This window comes from Ciona intestinalis, chromosome 10, assembly GCF_000224145.3.
Source record: "Ciona intestinalis chromosome 10, KH, whole genome shotgun sequence".
Classification (NCBI taxonomy): domain Eukaryota; kingdom Metazoa; phylum Chordata; class Ascidiacea; order Phlebobranchia; family Cionidae; genus Ciona; species Ciona intestinalis.
The window spans coordinates 337,743-353,294 of record NC_020175.2 but is presented as its reverse complement, the minus strand read 5'-3'; the positions used below and the strand labels follow the sequence as shown (position 1 = coordinate 353,294).

At 35.4% G+C, this 15,552-nt stretch overlaps 2 protein-coding genes across 4 annotated transcripts; both read right to left on the bottom strand.

The window, feature by feature from the left end:
• Positions 1-10: 10 nt before the first annotated feature.
• On the bottom strand, positions 11-8,205 carry LOC100181096 (molybdenum cofactor sulfurase-like). 3 transcript variants are annotated; one of them, XM_002122864.4, is made up of 13 exons: positions 8,141-8,204; positions 7,597-7,717; positions 5,557-5,702; positions 5,169-5,286; positions 4,070-4,175; positions 3,476-3,589; positions 3,136-3,248; positions 2,601-2,729; positions 2,265-2,397; positions 1,991-2,113; positions 1,368-1,502; positions 833-968; positions 11-451 (listed from the first exon to the last, which is right to left on the bottom strand). In XM_002122864.4, the coding sequence occupies exons 1-13, from the start codon at positions 8,141-8,143 to the stop codon at positions 314-316; spliced, it is 1,515 nt and encodes a 504-aa protein (XP_002122900.2). In that variant the 5' UTR covers positions 8,144-8,204; the 3' UTR covers positions 11-313. The 3 variants fall into 3 exon arrangements, with proteins under 3 accessions (XP_002122900.2, XP_026692291.1, XP_026692292.1); XM_026836490.1 differs by lacking the exon at positions 3,476-3,589 and having other exon boundaries at positions 8,141-8,205; XM_026836491.1 differs by lacking the exons at positions 5,557-5,702; positions 7,597-7,717; positions 8,141-8,204 and adding an exon at positions 5,358-5,534.
• A 4,996-nt stretch (positions 8,206-13,201) lies between these two features.
• Positions 13,202-14,447, bottom strand: LOC100175670 (neural cell adhesion molecule 1; the record flags this gene model as incomplete). Its single annotated transcript, XM_002128145.2, is given in 2 exon segments — positions 13,202-14,181; positions 14,286-14,447. Coding segments are annotated over 2 exon segments (244 nt in total), but the record flags the coding sequence as incomplete, so codon positions are not given.
• Positions 14,448-15,552: the final 1,105 nt, after the last annotated feature.

The following is a 15,552-nucleotide window of genomic DNA, read 5'->3' as shown; positions in this document are numbered from 1 at the left end:
AATCACGTGATCAAAGCAAAAATTGTTTATGTATTAAAAATCGCTTTTTTTTAAAAAGTGCATCTAAAACAGGTGCAAATACAAAAGAGAACTTAGTAAAGTTGGAACACAATTAGTAATAAAAAAGCAGAACAATGTATATTTCTCAGAGTGTAAAAAACGATTGAAGAATACAAGAATTGACATACAAAAAGAATTGACATTGTTGTATTCCAAGCATGTTAGCCAGAAGAGATGAAGTTAGTGCAATATTCTACAATAACAGCATTGGGAACGTATAAAAAAAACAGAAAAGAAATATATGAAAATTAATTTAAGTAATAAAAGTCAATTTTATAAAATTAAGAAATCTTTTAACATCAGCTTTTGTTGTCATGTAACCAAGTGTAATGCGAACTGCTCCAACTGGTTGACCTTCAACGATATCAACCTCTCCACATACATAACCACTCTGTAAAACAATACGATTTTGAATGAATGCATCATGTCTATCCTGTGTGGAAGGGTAATGACAGTGGTTATAACACAGGTTTTTGTTTAATACATCTATTGCGAGTTACCACATATGTAACTTTGTGGGTGGTTATATATATTTTTATTGTATTGCTCTAAATTTATACAACCCAGTATAAATAACTTGGTTAAAGCAATTTCCATAAGATGTTTTGCCCAAGGACACATATGGCCACAATGGTAGCAGCACCAAGTTTTGAATCTGTAACCTTCTGGGTAGAAAGAAGGGAGCTAACTACTGTGCCAAGGAACCAAATTAATAAATACTTCTGAACAATTGTGTTAAGGAACAGAAAAAATAAATTGATTTTCTACTTACTTTATGTATTTGCTTTATGTTTCCATCGCCAATTGTCAACAAATAGTTACAAGCTCCCACATTACAGAAGCAACCTCCACGTAAATGAATGTTAACCATCGCTGCTTTCGATAAAACTTCGTTGAAGCCAACAAACCTAATCATTGAATAAGACTAATATTTATATGTTTTAACGACAGTAGTTTTGTCATTCTATCCTGCCTTTTCGATATAAAGCATTGTTTATCTTTGTTATCATAATTAAAAAGACAAATAAAAGTCAATATATTATTATTTACTGTTCAACACTAGTAGCCTTGTGTAATTAAAACAACTACAGTAGTATTGTTTTTATCTTTGGCTTTTTAAGTAAATGACCTAAAAAACTTATCTTTATATAGCAGTGTAACTTCCATTCATCTGCTTTAAGAGTTACAATAAAAAGACATTTTGAATATTACTTACGTATTTGACGATTTAAAATGTTTTTCACACAAAATATAAAGAGTATTGGAGTAACATATAATAAAGATAATACTAAATGCTGATAACTCACCCTTGATACTTGTTGACAATGTTGAATGCAATAGTAGCTCCTTGTGTGGTCGGTGACTTATATTCAGAAGCTGAATATAATTTAATGCATTTAACTCCATTCTTATGGGTAAGGTCCTTCATGTTATGATATAACCTATGGATAAATTAAGTGTATTAGGGTGGTGTTTATAATACTAGGCATAATCATATCATACTAAACATTTTGTGGAATGTGCCAAGGTGTATGGTACCATCCATATAGAATAGAATACCAAAACACTACAGTTTGATTTTTATTAAATTATCAACCATCTATAAAAAAAGAAAAAAATCCCCCAAAAATAATCACCCACAAAGTAACATACATGGTAACTTATAAGCTGGCAGAAGGTGTAAGAAACAGAACACTTGTGTTATAAAGACTGTTTTTTAAGGACACACACGCCTATAATGGTAGCAGCTATAAGCCTTGAACCAATAACCTCTGTGTTAGAGGTAGGCACGCTAACCACTTTGTCACGACGTCACATATGACCAGTTAAAACCATGAATCTTATGATACAAACATTGTTATTGCTGGGATTCATATTTGTTAAACAGATATATGTTTAGTCGATAAAATAACTTTATTTCCTAAATTACCAGTGAGTTAAATTGAAGAGATGATGAGATATGTTTTCTATGGAACCAACGATGCGGAAAATAGTTGAGAATCCATATTTAAGTGCGAGGATATCAAGAAAAGATATTGTGCCTTCTTCAAACCTGTGATGGAATGTTATTGTTATTATAAAGGATCATAAATACATCTTGTTAACTTCCTTGCATACATTAGCCAACATACTCACAAAGTCCATACACACATAAGTTGGGCTTTCAGCAAAACAATGTTGCATAGGTGTAATGTGGTAATTACCTTTCATGAAGTTTTGATCTAAAAACTCGAAAGTTTTCCGAAGGTAAGTAGACCCTAGTAGTTCCCCCTCCAAAGTAAACTTTGTTGTTCAGTTCTCTTGCCGATGTGTTTCGGACCAATAGTGCCCCGATGCCTAAGAAAAGTAGTTTATATTTTATAAGTGTTATGCTTACTTTCTGGTCATTATATTAGTTTTTAGGACACACCAGGCAAGCATGAATTATTCAAACAACTTATGGCTACTGTCGGGTTATAACATGAGTTTCTTCTTATACACCAAACAGGCAGACACACATGATGTATTCATACACCTCATGTCCACCGTCGAATTATTACCTGTAGGAAATCCGAACATCTTGTAAAACGACATTGACACAAAATCAGCCGGATATTCTTTTAAATCCAGCTTTGATGACGTCACAAAAGCAGCCGCATCGAGCATTGTGTACCATGAACCCCCCACTTCTGTAATTCATGCAAAGATCCCAGTAATATTAAATAAAGAAAAATACTCCTAAAAATCAAGACTCCCTGTTTTTAGATACTGTTGTTTGGCTAACTTTTTTGACAGCATTAGCTGAAGTATATTTTTGATCTGAAAACAAAAACTATACCTATTAAAAGGATTTTTCTACCGCAATTTAAAATTTATTCTTTAACGGCAATTGCTTCAACCCGGTGAATATTTGTATGTTTTCCAAATTATCGGCCATATTTCCATACATTGAAACAAAATCTTAAACAATATTCACTTACAGAGTTACATATGTGGTAACTTATAAGTGGACAAGAGGTATGTGAAACAGAACACCTGTGTTGTAACATCTGTCATTATGAGAATACAAGTTACATTTATTTATCTGTAACTTACTCAACACATTTCCAAGCAATCCATTCCTCACCGAACGAATCCAACCCAGGGGATATTTTCGACCCGAGAAATTACTTTGGGCAGGGTAGGCGAATAAATGCGACAACTCCTCACTGGAGATAAATATGACTTTTAATTTAATGTTTTAATAAAGTAACAGAGATATATAGTACAATTTACAATTTTATATTAAGCATGACACATATTGAATGAATACACCATGTGTTGAAATGTTGTGTGTACCTCTATGTTAAAATTCAAACTATCCACAACATAATACATGATTACATCCATCCGTATAAAGTAAATATTTTCACCAATTAACACAAACTTAGCCCACCCATTTCCTGAATGCAAATTATTATTTTGATTATTGTTCAAGAATTTTCCATCTTTTTCAGAACCAATATATTTTGGTTGAAACTCCTTTATGTCTCCCATGTTTGAAACAGATCTGAAAATATTTACATTAAAGATTTTACCAATTAGTTTAAAAAGAAGGGACTCTATTGCTTATAGGCCTTTTTTTCTTTTATAGATCGTTTTCTTTAAAACAGTAAACAAAATAATGTAAACACGTTAAATCAAATCTAAATAATTGACTTTTAGAGCAGTCCCGTGTGCCCTTGTATAACAATATTTAAAATACAGACTAGTATATAGTATATAGCCACCTCTATTCAAATCTGCCTGACGACAGACTAAACGTCGGAATATACAATGTTTTTTTTATACCAGATAAGCCGTTAAAAGATTATTTACATTTATGTCTTATAGCCTAAGTAACAGAATAAAATCAAGTCACAGAGTAAGCATAAGGGGCTTATGGTTAAGACTTAAGGACCAAATGCGGCTTTTAGAAATTCACTTAAACAAGGAAATTTGATGTAAAATGGTGAAAGGATGCGTATTGGTATTTTCGAAAACAACTTACTTAGGAAACCTCATACAAACTGCGGAAGCTCCTTTATCTTGAGCTGCTTCCCTGATGCCGACCACTGATGTGTGGTTGTCTTCCAAGTAAACATATCTTGATTTGCCTTGAAAAAAAGAAAACAATTTCTGCATAAAAACAGGAACAGAGTCACAGAAATATGGTACTCTTCAGGGTCTTACTTGTTCTTAAATAGTCCACACACATATATACGTACAGCATTTTTTTCCTTTGTTTATTTGTGACTAAGGGTATATCATGGATGTCCTCTAAATTACAACACATTATACTGTGTTCGTACACCTTATGCTCAATGTCGAGTTGGTGTGTGTTTTACATTAAACATACATGGTTCATAAACATTTACAGCCACCAAAGTTTTACCACACTTGTTCTTCCACACATAAGCCCTATATGTTCTATATTTTTAATAAAATCTGGAAAACATACAAGTTCAAAATGCAGTGACACCAATTGTTGTCCAACATAGGGAACCTAATTGATTAATGTGGTGAATGCAATATACTTTGGCTCTACTTGTTTGTATAGACACAGACACCTAACACCAGGGTAAAATCTGGGGTGACATTGTTAAAATACAGTTACACTCATAGTTGTCAAACATAGGGAACCTCATTGATTAATGTGGTGAATGCAATATACTTTGGCTCTACTTGTTTGTATAGACACAGACACCTAACACCAGGGTAAAATCTGGGGTGACATTGTTAAAATACAGTTACACTCATAGTTGTCAAACATAGGGAACCTCATTGATTAATGTGGTGAATGCAATATACTTTGGCTCTACTTGTTTGTATAGACACAGACACCTAACACCAGGGTAAAATCTGGGGTGACATTGTTAAAATACAGTTACACTCATAGTTTTCAAACATAGAGAACCTCATTGATGAATGTGGTGAATGCAATATACTTTGACTCTGCTTGTTTGTATATACACCTAACAGCAGGGTAAAGTCTGTTTTAGGCTTAAACCAGAGTAATGAAAACATGTGATCCCATGTAGCCCCAATATTACACCATGCCTTTTAAGAGTTTTCCCATGAGCTAACAAACAGTTAAACAAATATAGCACCTTCAGCCCAGTTAAACGCTTGTCCAACAATTTTCAAACCAGCTGTGGCTCCTGATGTAAAAACCACGCTGTATTCTGATGATGTTACGTTGAAGAATTCCAAGATTGTGTTACGCATCTGTAAGGGCAAGTTAGAACTAAAGTAATGATTTGTGCTGTATGGGATCAAATTGCAAAATTCATTAGTACCCCAACTGTTTATGCTTTGGACACACACGCCCACAATGATAGCAGCGTCTGCAGCGAGGAGCCTTGAACCTATTACCTCTGATTTGGAGGCATGCCTGCTAACTTAGTGTACCCCTGGTACCATGATACGCAGACTACCATAAGTGGTCAAGGATATCAAACACCACAATGAGAGCTTACACATAAAGACGGGTATTACCTTTTCGACTTCGAAAGCCATCAAGTCACTGCTGGGATTTCCACTGTGGGGATTTCCATATACGTTACGCTTCAGTGAATCTGTGAATTCATCGATTTGACGTGTTGAGTAAAGAGAGCAACCCCCAAAATCAAGGAACGTATGGCCTATGACGAAGTGAATATTTAGTATTAAAGGGTCGTGTACTCTACGTAAATGCCTTAGTTTATCTACAGCTGCGGAAACTCATTGCAAATTATTCGCTACCAGCTTGTATATAAACTGTTATAGTAGGGTAGAGGGAGATGGGACACTTTTTCATCCTATTTTTTCGTACCATTTGGTAGTAAACAAAACATATTTAAACAATTCTAAAACCGTGTCGTCACGGCTCCCATAGACCGTTGTTAATTGTTTAGAATATTTTTATTTTTGATGTTATGTGCTAAATGTGTCCTATCCCACCCCATCCTACTATATTAATACAGTTTAAAACCTATACTTTCGTTTCGATGGTATCTGCCTCTCATCGAGATTTTAGACCCTATACCGCGAAGTTTCGACACAAATTGGACAGGCTATTATAGACATCGGTTTATACGCCTGACTTAAAGTAAATTAACCGTTAAACCCATCTGTGCGGGTTTTCCAAATCGTGCAATTTATTTTATTTTGCAGCAAGTTCAAGTTGTAAGCCGATATCTAATATCCGGCCACATACTACTGTGAGGTAAGATGCCATTAGCATCATGGAGCCCGCCATAGTTGACTGCGCCATATGGTTAGCACATATAACGGCCAATATTTAATGATCGTACTTTGAATGAATGTGAATGTAACTTGCTTTATCTTCGCGTGGCCGGAAAACGACAGTCGTTATAACACGGGTGTTTATACACCTCGTGCCAGCTTACGAGTTACCATGTATGTTACTTTGTGTGGTTGATTATTTTAAACAATTAACAACGCTAAACTTTAGAGTCGTGTGCAAATAACTTAAATGTGTTTTGGAAATTGCTCAATGGAACGGTAAAAGAATAAAAACATGTACAACATATTTCTGCCGAACCCACTGTATAGGTAACTTTAAAACCCGCTGGCCAAGTTTATAATAATGGTATGGATTGCGTCACCAGCAGGCACTTACAACCTTTTCAACCATGCAGGCATTTGCAATCTGACACATGGGGATTTATGGGGCTTACTTACATGTCAATACAATGGGTAAGTTTCGCCATATTTGGAACTAAGACGAACAATTTACATGTACCTGCTCTTCATGGGTGAGTATAATTGGTAAGCAGCGAGCTAACTTGGATTTCCCAAACCCGCACACCGATTTCCAACATATAGTAGGGTGGGGAAGTGGGACACGTTTTCATTCTGTTTTTTTTTGTCTTATTTGGTAGTAAACAAGGAAGATTGAAAAAATATAAAACCGTATCGTCACGACTTGCAAAGAGCACCGTTAAATGTTTAAAACATGATCAGATTTTTTGAATATATGTGCTAATGGTGTCCCGTCTTCCCCCACCCTATTAAAAACCTTTAAAAATACACTATTATCGATAAACAAGCCCAAGTCGGCTGGGTTTTCCACCGATCATTTATTGGGGGAATTTGTGTTGAAAAATATTTGACGCGCAAAACTAAAGAAACGATTTTTCAAAAGCTAGGGTTGTGCGGTTTGGAAATTTCCCATCAAATAAGTTGTTGTAAATGCACTGCTTTGTCTGCTGCGTGTTCTAACTAATATAAATTCCGCTGTGCGGGGTTTCGAGATAAACAACCAAAATGTGAGGTTTCAAAACAAAGAACTTGGGTTCTACATAAGTAGGCTTATAGCATCACCAAATCTAAATAAGCAATAGCACAACATGCACCTCCGCGTGTCTGCATTTGATGTTAAAACAAATTTGTTGCAACTTCCGCGCAGGATAAAGTTAGCACATATTAACCCCAAAATATTTTCACATATTCTGTTGTGAAATTTTTCTTACAGCTACTGTAAATAACCCAATCTAGGTTGAAATTATCGTTTAAAATATCTTATTATTTCACCTTTCAATCTTTTGAATTCCTTTCTTCGAACCTTTTTCAAATTCTTTGGATATGTTGATGACGTCATCGAAAATTTAAAATGATCTTTCCAGTCGAATAACACGTCACGTTTTAGGGAGCTCTGCAAAAATATTATAAGTTCTTTATAGTTCTGTGGGGTAAGATGGATACTGCCAGCAAATATTTTCCGACATTTTCTGATCGTGTTTTAAAAATTTACCAACGTTTTTTCATAGTCGTGTAGGTACTACAGTTACGTATTGTTTATATAATTAAGTAACGTTTATAGAATTATGTCATATTTGTGTAACAACAAAATTATATTTTGAAGCATTTATAGAAACATAATTTGGTATAACAACACGAAGTACATGATTGCTTTAATTAACATGAAATAAATACAAAGCTGTTGTTTTTTGAATAGTAAACACTCCTTGTCTGTTAAACGTGATAAAAACTTAAAGAGCAAAGAACTACCGTTGCAAAATTGGCAAATATATTACTAAACGATCCAAACTTAAATATGAATACGAACTTTTCTCACCATGTGTCAGGATCAATATTCTCCTTATTAACTTAACAATCTTTCTAAAACACAAGATTCATTTGTTACAATGGATGATATAAACATATATGACCGGTATTATAATTAAAACAACAGCATTTTGAATATACAGTATACGGTGGGGTAAGATAAGATTTAGAACAGAATTATTTCCTAATCGTGTCTTTAGCATTTAGCTACGTTACGAATATGATTCTAAAATTAATCTTTGTTTGAGACTAAAGTTTAAAAGAAATAAAATACATGTACCATTTTACCCCAACCTACTATAATTTTAAATGTTAATACGATATATACGCACAATTTATTGAACTGAAAACTTGTCTATAATGTGGTTTTGTGTTGTAAAAGTTACGCCTTGATTAAGTAATGAAGCTATATACGACAATATACCGTAAATAAACTGAAACGCTGTTTCTTGAGGTTTGTTCTTTTTGTTTAAAACAAAACCGGCGGTTTTCGGGGCAAATTTCTAAAAAGTTTCTTTTTAAATCGCATCGCGAAATAAAAACGCTCGGTCGTTCTGAATTGTTGTTATCAAGTAAAAATCTTAAATTAATAAACGTTAACCTATTTAGGAAGCATTGGTAAATTCTATAGTATGATTCCCACGATCCTTGCCCGCGCCTAAGGATTTCATTCATAAATTACAAAATCAAGTTGTCGGCTTTAAAGGACAACATAAAATGTTTATCTTTTCTAATACAGTAACGCAGACAAGATTAAATAAAACAGCAAAGAGAGGAGATTTAGCAGCAAAACGACCATGTTACGGGTGAAAACTACACGAGTAAAAGCGTTAAATAAAAGCGTGGCCACTAAACCCAACAACAGTTATTAGTATCGCCCTGCGAAAGTACACGAAACATCAGAAATCTTTGCGAAGCTTCAGTTCTTCGCAATATTCATTACCGCTGCTACTGAGTAATCCGAAAGAAACGCCAACTCACTGAAAACGAAATGACAGAATGACGGCAAACGCGCAGGCGATTTAATCAGACCCGATTTTGTGACGTCATGAAACACGTGACTGTTGCCTGTGGTTCAAAATAAAGTTCTGAGCAGCAAAGTTTCTGCTGTCATCGTGTCTCAGGTTTTAATTTAGATAATAAATTACACAGCAAGACATTACTCATTAATGGCTTTCGTATACAAGACGTAATATTCTAACACGTCATGTCAGCGTTGCTTGTGTTAATCGAGGCGAGTTTTGTTTATTCTCGAAGCGCATAATTAGTTTGTGCCGTGACGAAACGAAACTCATTTGACCAGAGGATGATTTTAATTAAAACATAAAAAATTTGCGACAGATCCCAAAATTCTAGATTTTTAAATTTATAAAAATGGCACCATGTCTTGTCATGGCCCAGACATAATTACGTTGTGGCGCTCATGCTTACTGTCCAGTTATAACACGGACGTCTCCTTGTATACGAGACGCGATTGCCGGCGTTGTAATACACCCCATGCTTGCTATTCACTTTCAAAACTTCTCTCCTCCTGTTTCACCCATATACATGGTGTAATCCTCATGCTCATTGTCAAACTTTATACTCAAGATATTCATATTTAATGTTCGAATCTCTTTGCAAGTCAGTAATTCATTTTGCTCGTATGATCACACCTTTTAGTTTTATCTCCATATTATTTTATCTTTGCAACTGTAATAAAGTGGGAACATTTTAAACGCAGCCACGTTTAGAAAGTAACTTATAACGGGTGGCGAGGTGGGCACTGATATACGTCTTATAATACTGAACAATCTTCAGATTATGAAGACAACTCTTAAATCGAATCTCTTTATACTACACCATGCAGGCACACGTTGCATAAACTTTACGAAAAAATAATATCTCGGAAATTTTGGGTCACGTGAATTCAATAGTGCGTGTCCAAGTCTGACAGATGTAAATATACGCTTGCGAGAGAACAATAGTCTTTATTACGCAATAATGAGTAACATGTTGCGATTGGATTTTTAGAAAGACGTAAGTTAATGACGTGGCCTTAAAGGTTAAACGCTTGTGAGATGATGTAATTAAACCGAATTTAATATTATCAGTCCGTTACAGAATGTATGGGAATGTGTTTTGCCCAATCATCGGGCAGCGTAAACCCCCGCTACATATTAAACATGATTAGCTTCTTGGAGACTAAGAATCGTATTTATATACCACATGCGCACTGCCAAGTTATGACTTAATGGGCGTCTATAGACACAGCCATGTCGTGATGCATTTAAATGTCCATGTTTCGATTTAGCATTGCAGGAAGACTTCACGTTTGCAATTCCTGGGAATTGTATTACATGGTAACCGAAGCCTTATAATCTACCTAAACATGATATGTTAAAACAAGTCTCAAAACCAGAACTTTGGGTTCATTCCACCTGTGGCCAAGGCAATTAGTAGTTAATCTCAGTCAAATACAACTAAATGTTAAGGACCTTTCGACATATAAACATTTTAAAACACGATTTGACAATCGTGTCGGTAGTGTCTAGTGTGTTTACAAAATTTCTAGAACATAAGTCACGCTATATTGATGAGATACCAGACAACGGATTATTTAAATAACGAAACCGGTCCTTTTGAAACATGAAATTTGATCTAACTACCCCGTGGTCAGCACGCGATGTGTTTTGATGACGTCGATGAGCACGTGCGTCACGTGATGCTGACGTTAAATTGCGCAACCGATATAAAGTTAATAAGAAAAACCTTGACTTGATTTTCTAAGCTTAAAAGTGGGACAGTATTCCTGAATTTGAATGCATTATTTTTAAGGCAGGTGTGATTAAAGTAAGACTGCATAAACAACAGTTAACTTGGTATGGAAAATCGTATGACTTTATTTTTCAGAATTGTCATAGGTTGAGCAACAAAACGCTTTTACCTTCGGCGTGTAGTTTTTACCGTTGACGTGTTTTAACGCCTGTTGTTTTACTGCTAGCTCGTTCTTTTCGTTGTTTAAATTAAAGTGATCTACGCTAATGTATCCATTAAGAATAATAAAAACATGCGTATATGTTGTTGACTGAATGAATGTAACTTACTTTATTCTCGCGTGGCCGGAAAACGACAGTCGTTATCACACGGGTTTAACATCTCGTGCCAGTTTACGAGTTACCATGTATGTTATTTTGTGGGTGATTATTGTTACCGTTTTATACTATACATATTTAATGAAACTTAACGTTAGTTAAACTGAATGAGTGGTTATTGGATTTTGATATTAATGTAACCCAATCTTGCCCGTTTTAAAAGATTTAATAAATCAGTGTAACAAACACGAGAATATAAATTACAAATCGAATTAAATTAACGTGGGTAAAAATATAAAACATTGGTGTTATTAGGAACTGTGAGCATGGGCATGATAACTAAACAGAATATAATGGAAAAATAAGTAGACTAGGGTGGGGTAAGATGGAACACATTCAGCGCGTAATATCAAAATATCCTGATCGTGTTCCTGAAAAATTAGCAACGTTATATGAAAGCCGCGAGGATACGTTTTTAAATTTTTTGTTTACTACCAAAAAAGACTAGAAAATAGAATGAAAAGATGAGCCATCTTCCTCACCCTACTATATTAAATCTTGCGCATCAAAATTTTCAATTTCAAGTCACCCAAGTTCCAAACCATATGAAATTAAACAATCAAACCGCTAATGTTTCATGGCGCACCACATTATAAGCTTCACGACTTGAAATCAAACTGGGAGTTCAACACCTCATCGAAATCTCATTATTTAAAGACTAAACTGGCGACCGCTTCATAATTAGTCGGTATTGTAAAACAAAATTGAAGTCGATGCGATAATATAGAAGGGTGGCAGAAGATTTAACTTCAAAATTTTGCTTCTACATTTTAAAAATTGTTTTATTGATAAATTAGTACTGCTTTTTGCTGCCCCTTTCTTTGTCATCCATCTAAGCTTGTGTATGGGAAAGATAAGACAGCTTTTCATTCTATATTTTCTCGTTCCATTAGGTAGAAAACAAAGAACATTTAAAGAATTATAAAATAGAATTCCCACGACGCCCATAGACCGTTGTTAATTGTTTAAAACACGACCAGGCTATTTGGATATTATGTGTTAAAGATGTCCCATCTACCCCCACTCTACTATATAATAGATACATAATATTTCATGGTAGACAACGTGGAGAACTTGTGCACTCTCGCAAAGTATACGGTCATTGATTTTTGCCCAGTACGGGACACGTCACAATGGTCACATACGCCACACTTGCCCTGTGTTAATGAAACAATCAACGTTTTCTAACAGTTTACTGAAACAACGCGCTATCTAAGATTACATGCTATATACTGGAGCTTTGCGAAGACTCTTAAAAATTATATTGTTTAACTTTCACAACCCTGCCTTTGTATATGATGATTCAAAAAGGTGATTGACAGCAAATGTCCGCAGGCGAGCCCAGCAACCCAGTTTTTCATAGATTTTCTGCAGAACTGCAGTCGCTTTTAACCCTGCATCGTTTTAAAAAAGAATATTTTTTAGAAATTTTCAGTCGAAATCCTTTAAAATCCCCCCGAACTGAAGCGAGCGTACGTAATGCTTCAGATTTCTACCAACTGTGGCAAATACACAGTGCTAGTTAATTTGTAACCTGATTTCTAAAGATAGAGTGGTTGACGTGAGATTCACAAACCAGATTCTCATTCCTCATAAACCTGACATACCAAAACGTGAGACCTTGTTTCACATTTCTACAATGCGAGTTACATTTACGAGTGTGTAGTTCTTTGTCAGATTTCCCCGCCATTTACACAGGCTTGAACTAATACAATGAAACTACAAACGTTCGTTTTGTACAGTGGGTACTTGTTTATATCCTTGTGCTATGGTGAAGTCATGTCATTGTGAAGTTCGATAAAACTTGAATATGGCAGTTCAAAGCAATTCCTGTCCCTGCTGTGTGATCGCCTGTAGTTTGAATATTGGCTTTGTTACCCGTTTCAAGCCCCCCCCCACTGATTTGGGGGAACTACACCCAAAGCAAGCAACCCCACTAACATTTACTCATTTATTCGACGACGACCAAGAAAAAAATTTGCGCTTTGGTGTATACGATACAACAGCAATGACGTAATTATGACGTAAACCATTCGCTGAGCAGGTCGCCGTTACATTGCATGCAAGACTCGTCGGAAAGGAACAATTATTTACAATGACCATTATGACGTAAGAGACCACTGGTGTGACGTCATGGGTCCCAATTTCTCAATACCGGGTCCCAAATTGTAAGGTTTGCTATAAGAACGTAAAGAATATAAAAAAACGTCAAATAAAGCCCATCTACCAATAACATCCGCACCAAAATATTCAAAACTTAAGTCCCTTGACAGGGAATCGAACTCACACCGTCGGTTTAGAAACAAAAAAAAACTATTTTTGGCAACTAATAATGAACGCTGTAATAAATACTACTTTTTGCAGTGATGCACAAAAGCAACCACGGTCGGAGAATCTGGCAGTCATTAAGAGTGTTTGGCAGCACTGAAATGAAAAGTTAAATTGTGAAAATACGGATTTTGTAAAAATAAAAAAGTTATTTAATTGCTTTTTGTAGTTGAAGCAAAAAATTATTGCTTATATTATGACGTAGAATTCATACGCACGTCACAATTGGTATTGTGTAATAATAATCAACCATGGTGTGAAATGCATGAGCTCGTGCAACGGGCCGTGGTTTCCGCCGAATTATGACGTCACGTGGTGAATTACAACGTCATATTCGTGACGTCACGCGGTGATCGAAAAGAAAAATGTTGGGAACATAATCGCTCGTTTGTTACGAAATAAAGGGTGTCGAGTTGGGGAAATCCCGCGCTTTGTTTTGAAAGACACAAAGTAAAACGTCACTATCATGACAGTGCAGTTGTATTGATGACGTCAGCGATGATGACGTCATGCGTGAGTTTCTTCGACAGTCGAAGCTTGGTTGTCAACGGCAACGGCTACGTCATCCGGTTTGATGACGTCTTTCGGCCTGAAAACATGCATGTTGATGACGTCACTGAAGGTTAGTATTACGTCATTACACGTCACACACTATGGATATGAATGACATCATAGAATGACGTCGAAACCTACTCAGCTGCGCCATCAAGCGGCGAATTTGCAGGGGTGGGTTGCTCGTTCTGCATAAGTGAAGCTTTGACGTCACTTCCGTTGTCGCCGTTTTCGGTCACAACATTCTCGGTGACTTTGGGAGCTGCCACAGGTTGTAACGGAGTCTCCTCAGTAGGTTGGGATCTATGAATGATGCGGTTGAATGCACACATTATGACGTAACATGCGCGACACAAATTATGTTGTTGACAACAATTCAATGGAACCGTTGGTTCATATAAAATACATGGAACTGCCTTCATTCACTAATAAAGCGTTTTCTTTGAATGTACTTGTTAAGATTGATGTCCACGCAACTTATATATATATTGCATACACTGTATCGGCTATGAGAAAATATTTTGTTATATTACGTTCAAGCATGTAGGGAAAAGTTGCTTTGCAAGTTAATTTGGAGTTAAAACTTAACGCGGATAATAGATGTCAATCATCGAATATCTTTGCAAGGAAAGTTGCAAACCTTTGGGATAATTTTTCTTAGTAGCGGATACTCCTACATTCTATAATATAAACCAATCAATATTTTTCACTACTATCTTTTTTCAAATTTCGGCAGCAACGTCGTTTTTGCACCAGTAGACGCATTTTTCAATTATTTTCTCGTCCCATTAAAAAACAAACAAGAACATTCAAAGAATTATAAAACCTAGAAACCGTATCCTCACGCTCCCATAGGTCGTTGTTAATTGTTTCAAACACGATCAGGATACTTAAATACTATGTGCCAAAGGTGTCCCATCTTACCCCACTTTACTTTAACTAAACATAGATATTTAAATACCTGGAAACTTGGTTTATAATAGGGGAGAAATTAGTTGGTCCATATAACTGCACAGATCTTATACTGGATTGATAAGCTTCCATTACGCCTTGGATTCCAAAGCAGTTGGGATTCGCTGGATTAAAGTTCTGTATAATGTAAATAACATTAATTATAATTACAAATAGCGAATAGACGGAATTGGCAGGACTAAGAAAAAAACTGCTATAGCAATTTTCCTAAAGAGGTGCTAAAATTGTGGAAAAAAGTGTTTCAAAAATGGGGAATGTGCAACAAAAATGAAGAACCAAAGAGTTAAAGTTCTGTATAATATCAATAACATTAATTATAATTACAAGAAAACGATCGTTAAAACACGCAATACGGTAAAAACTACGAAAAAAAAAACAAGTCGTCAAAACACGGTCGTATATATGCTATTATTAATAACTACTAGTCAGTACAACA

Excerpts from the sequence above, each read along its gene's own strand:
- LOC100181096 (XM_002122864.4), bottom strand. Across the intron at positions 3,249-3,475 it reads AATTTGCATTCAGGAAATGG|TGAGGAGTTGTCGCATTTAT; the intron begins GTGGGCTAAGTT and ends ATTTATCTCCAG. Across the intron at positions 2,730-3,135 it reads ATTGCTTGGAAATGTGTTGA|AAGTGGGGGGTTCATGGTAC; the intron begins GTAAGTTACAGA and ends CATGAATTACAG.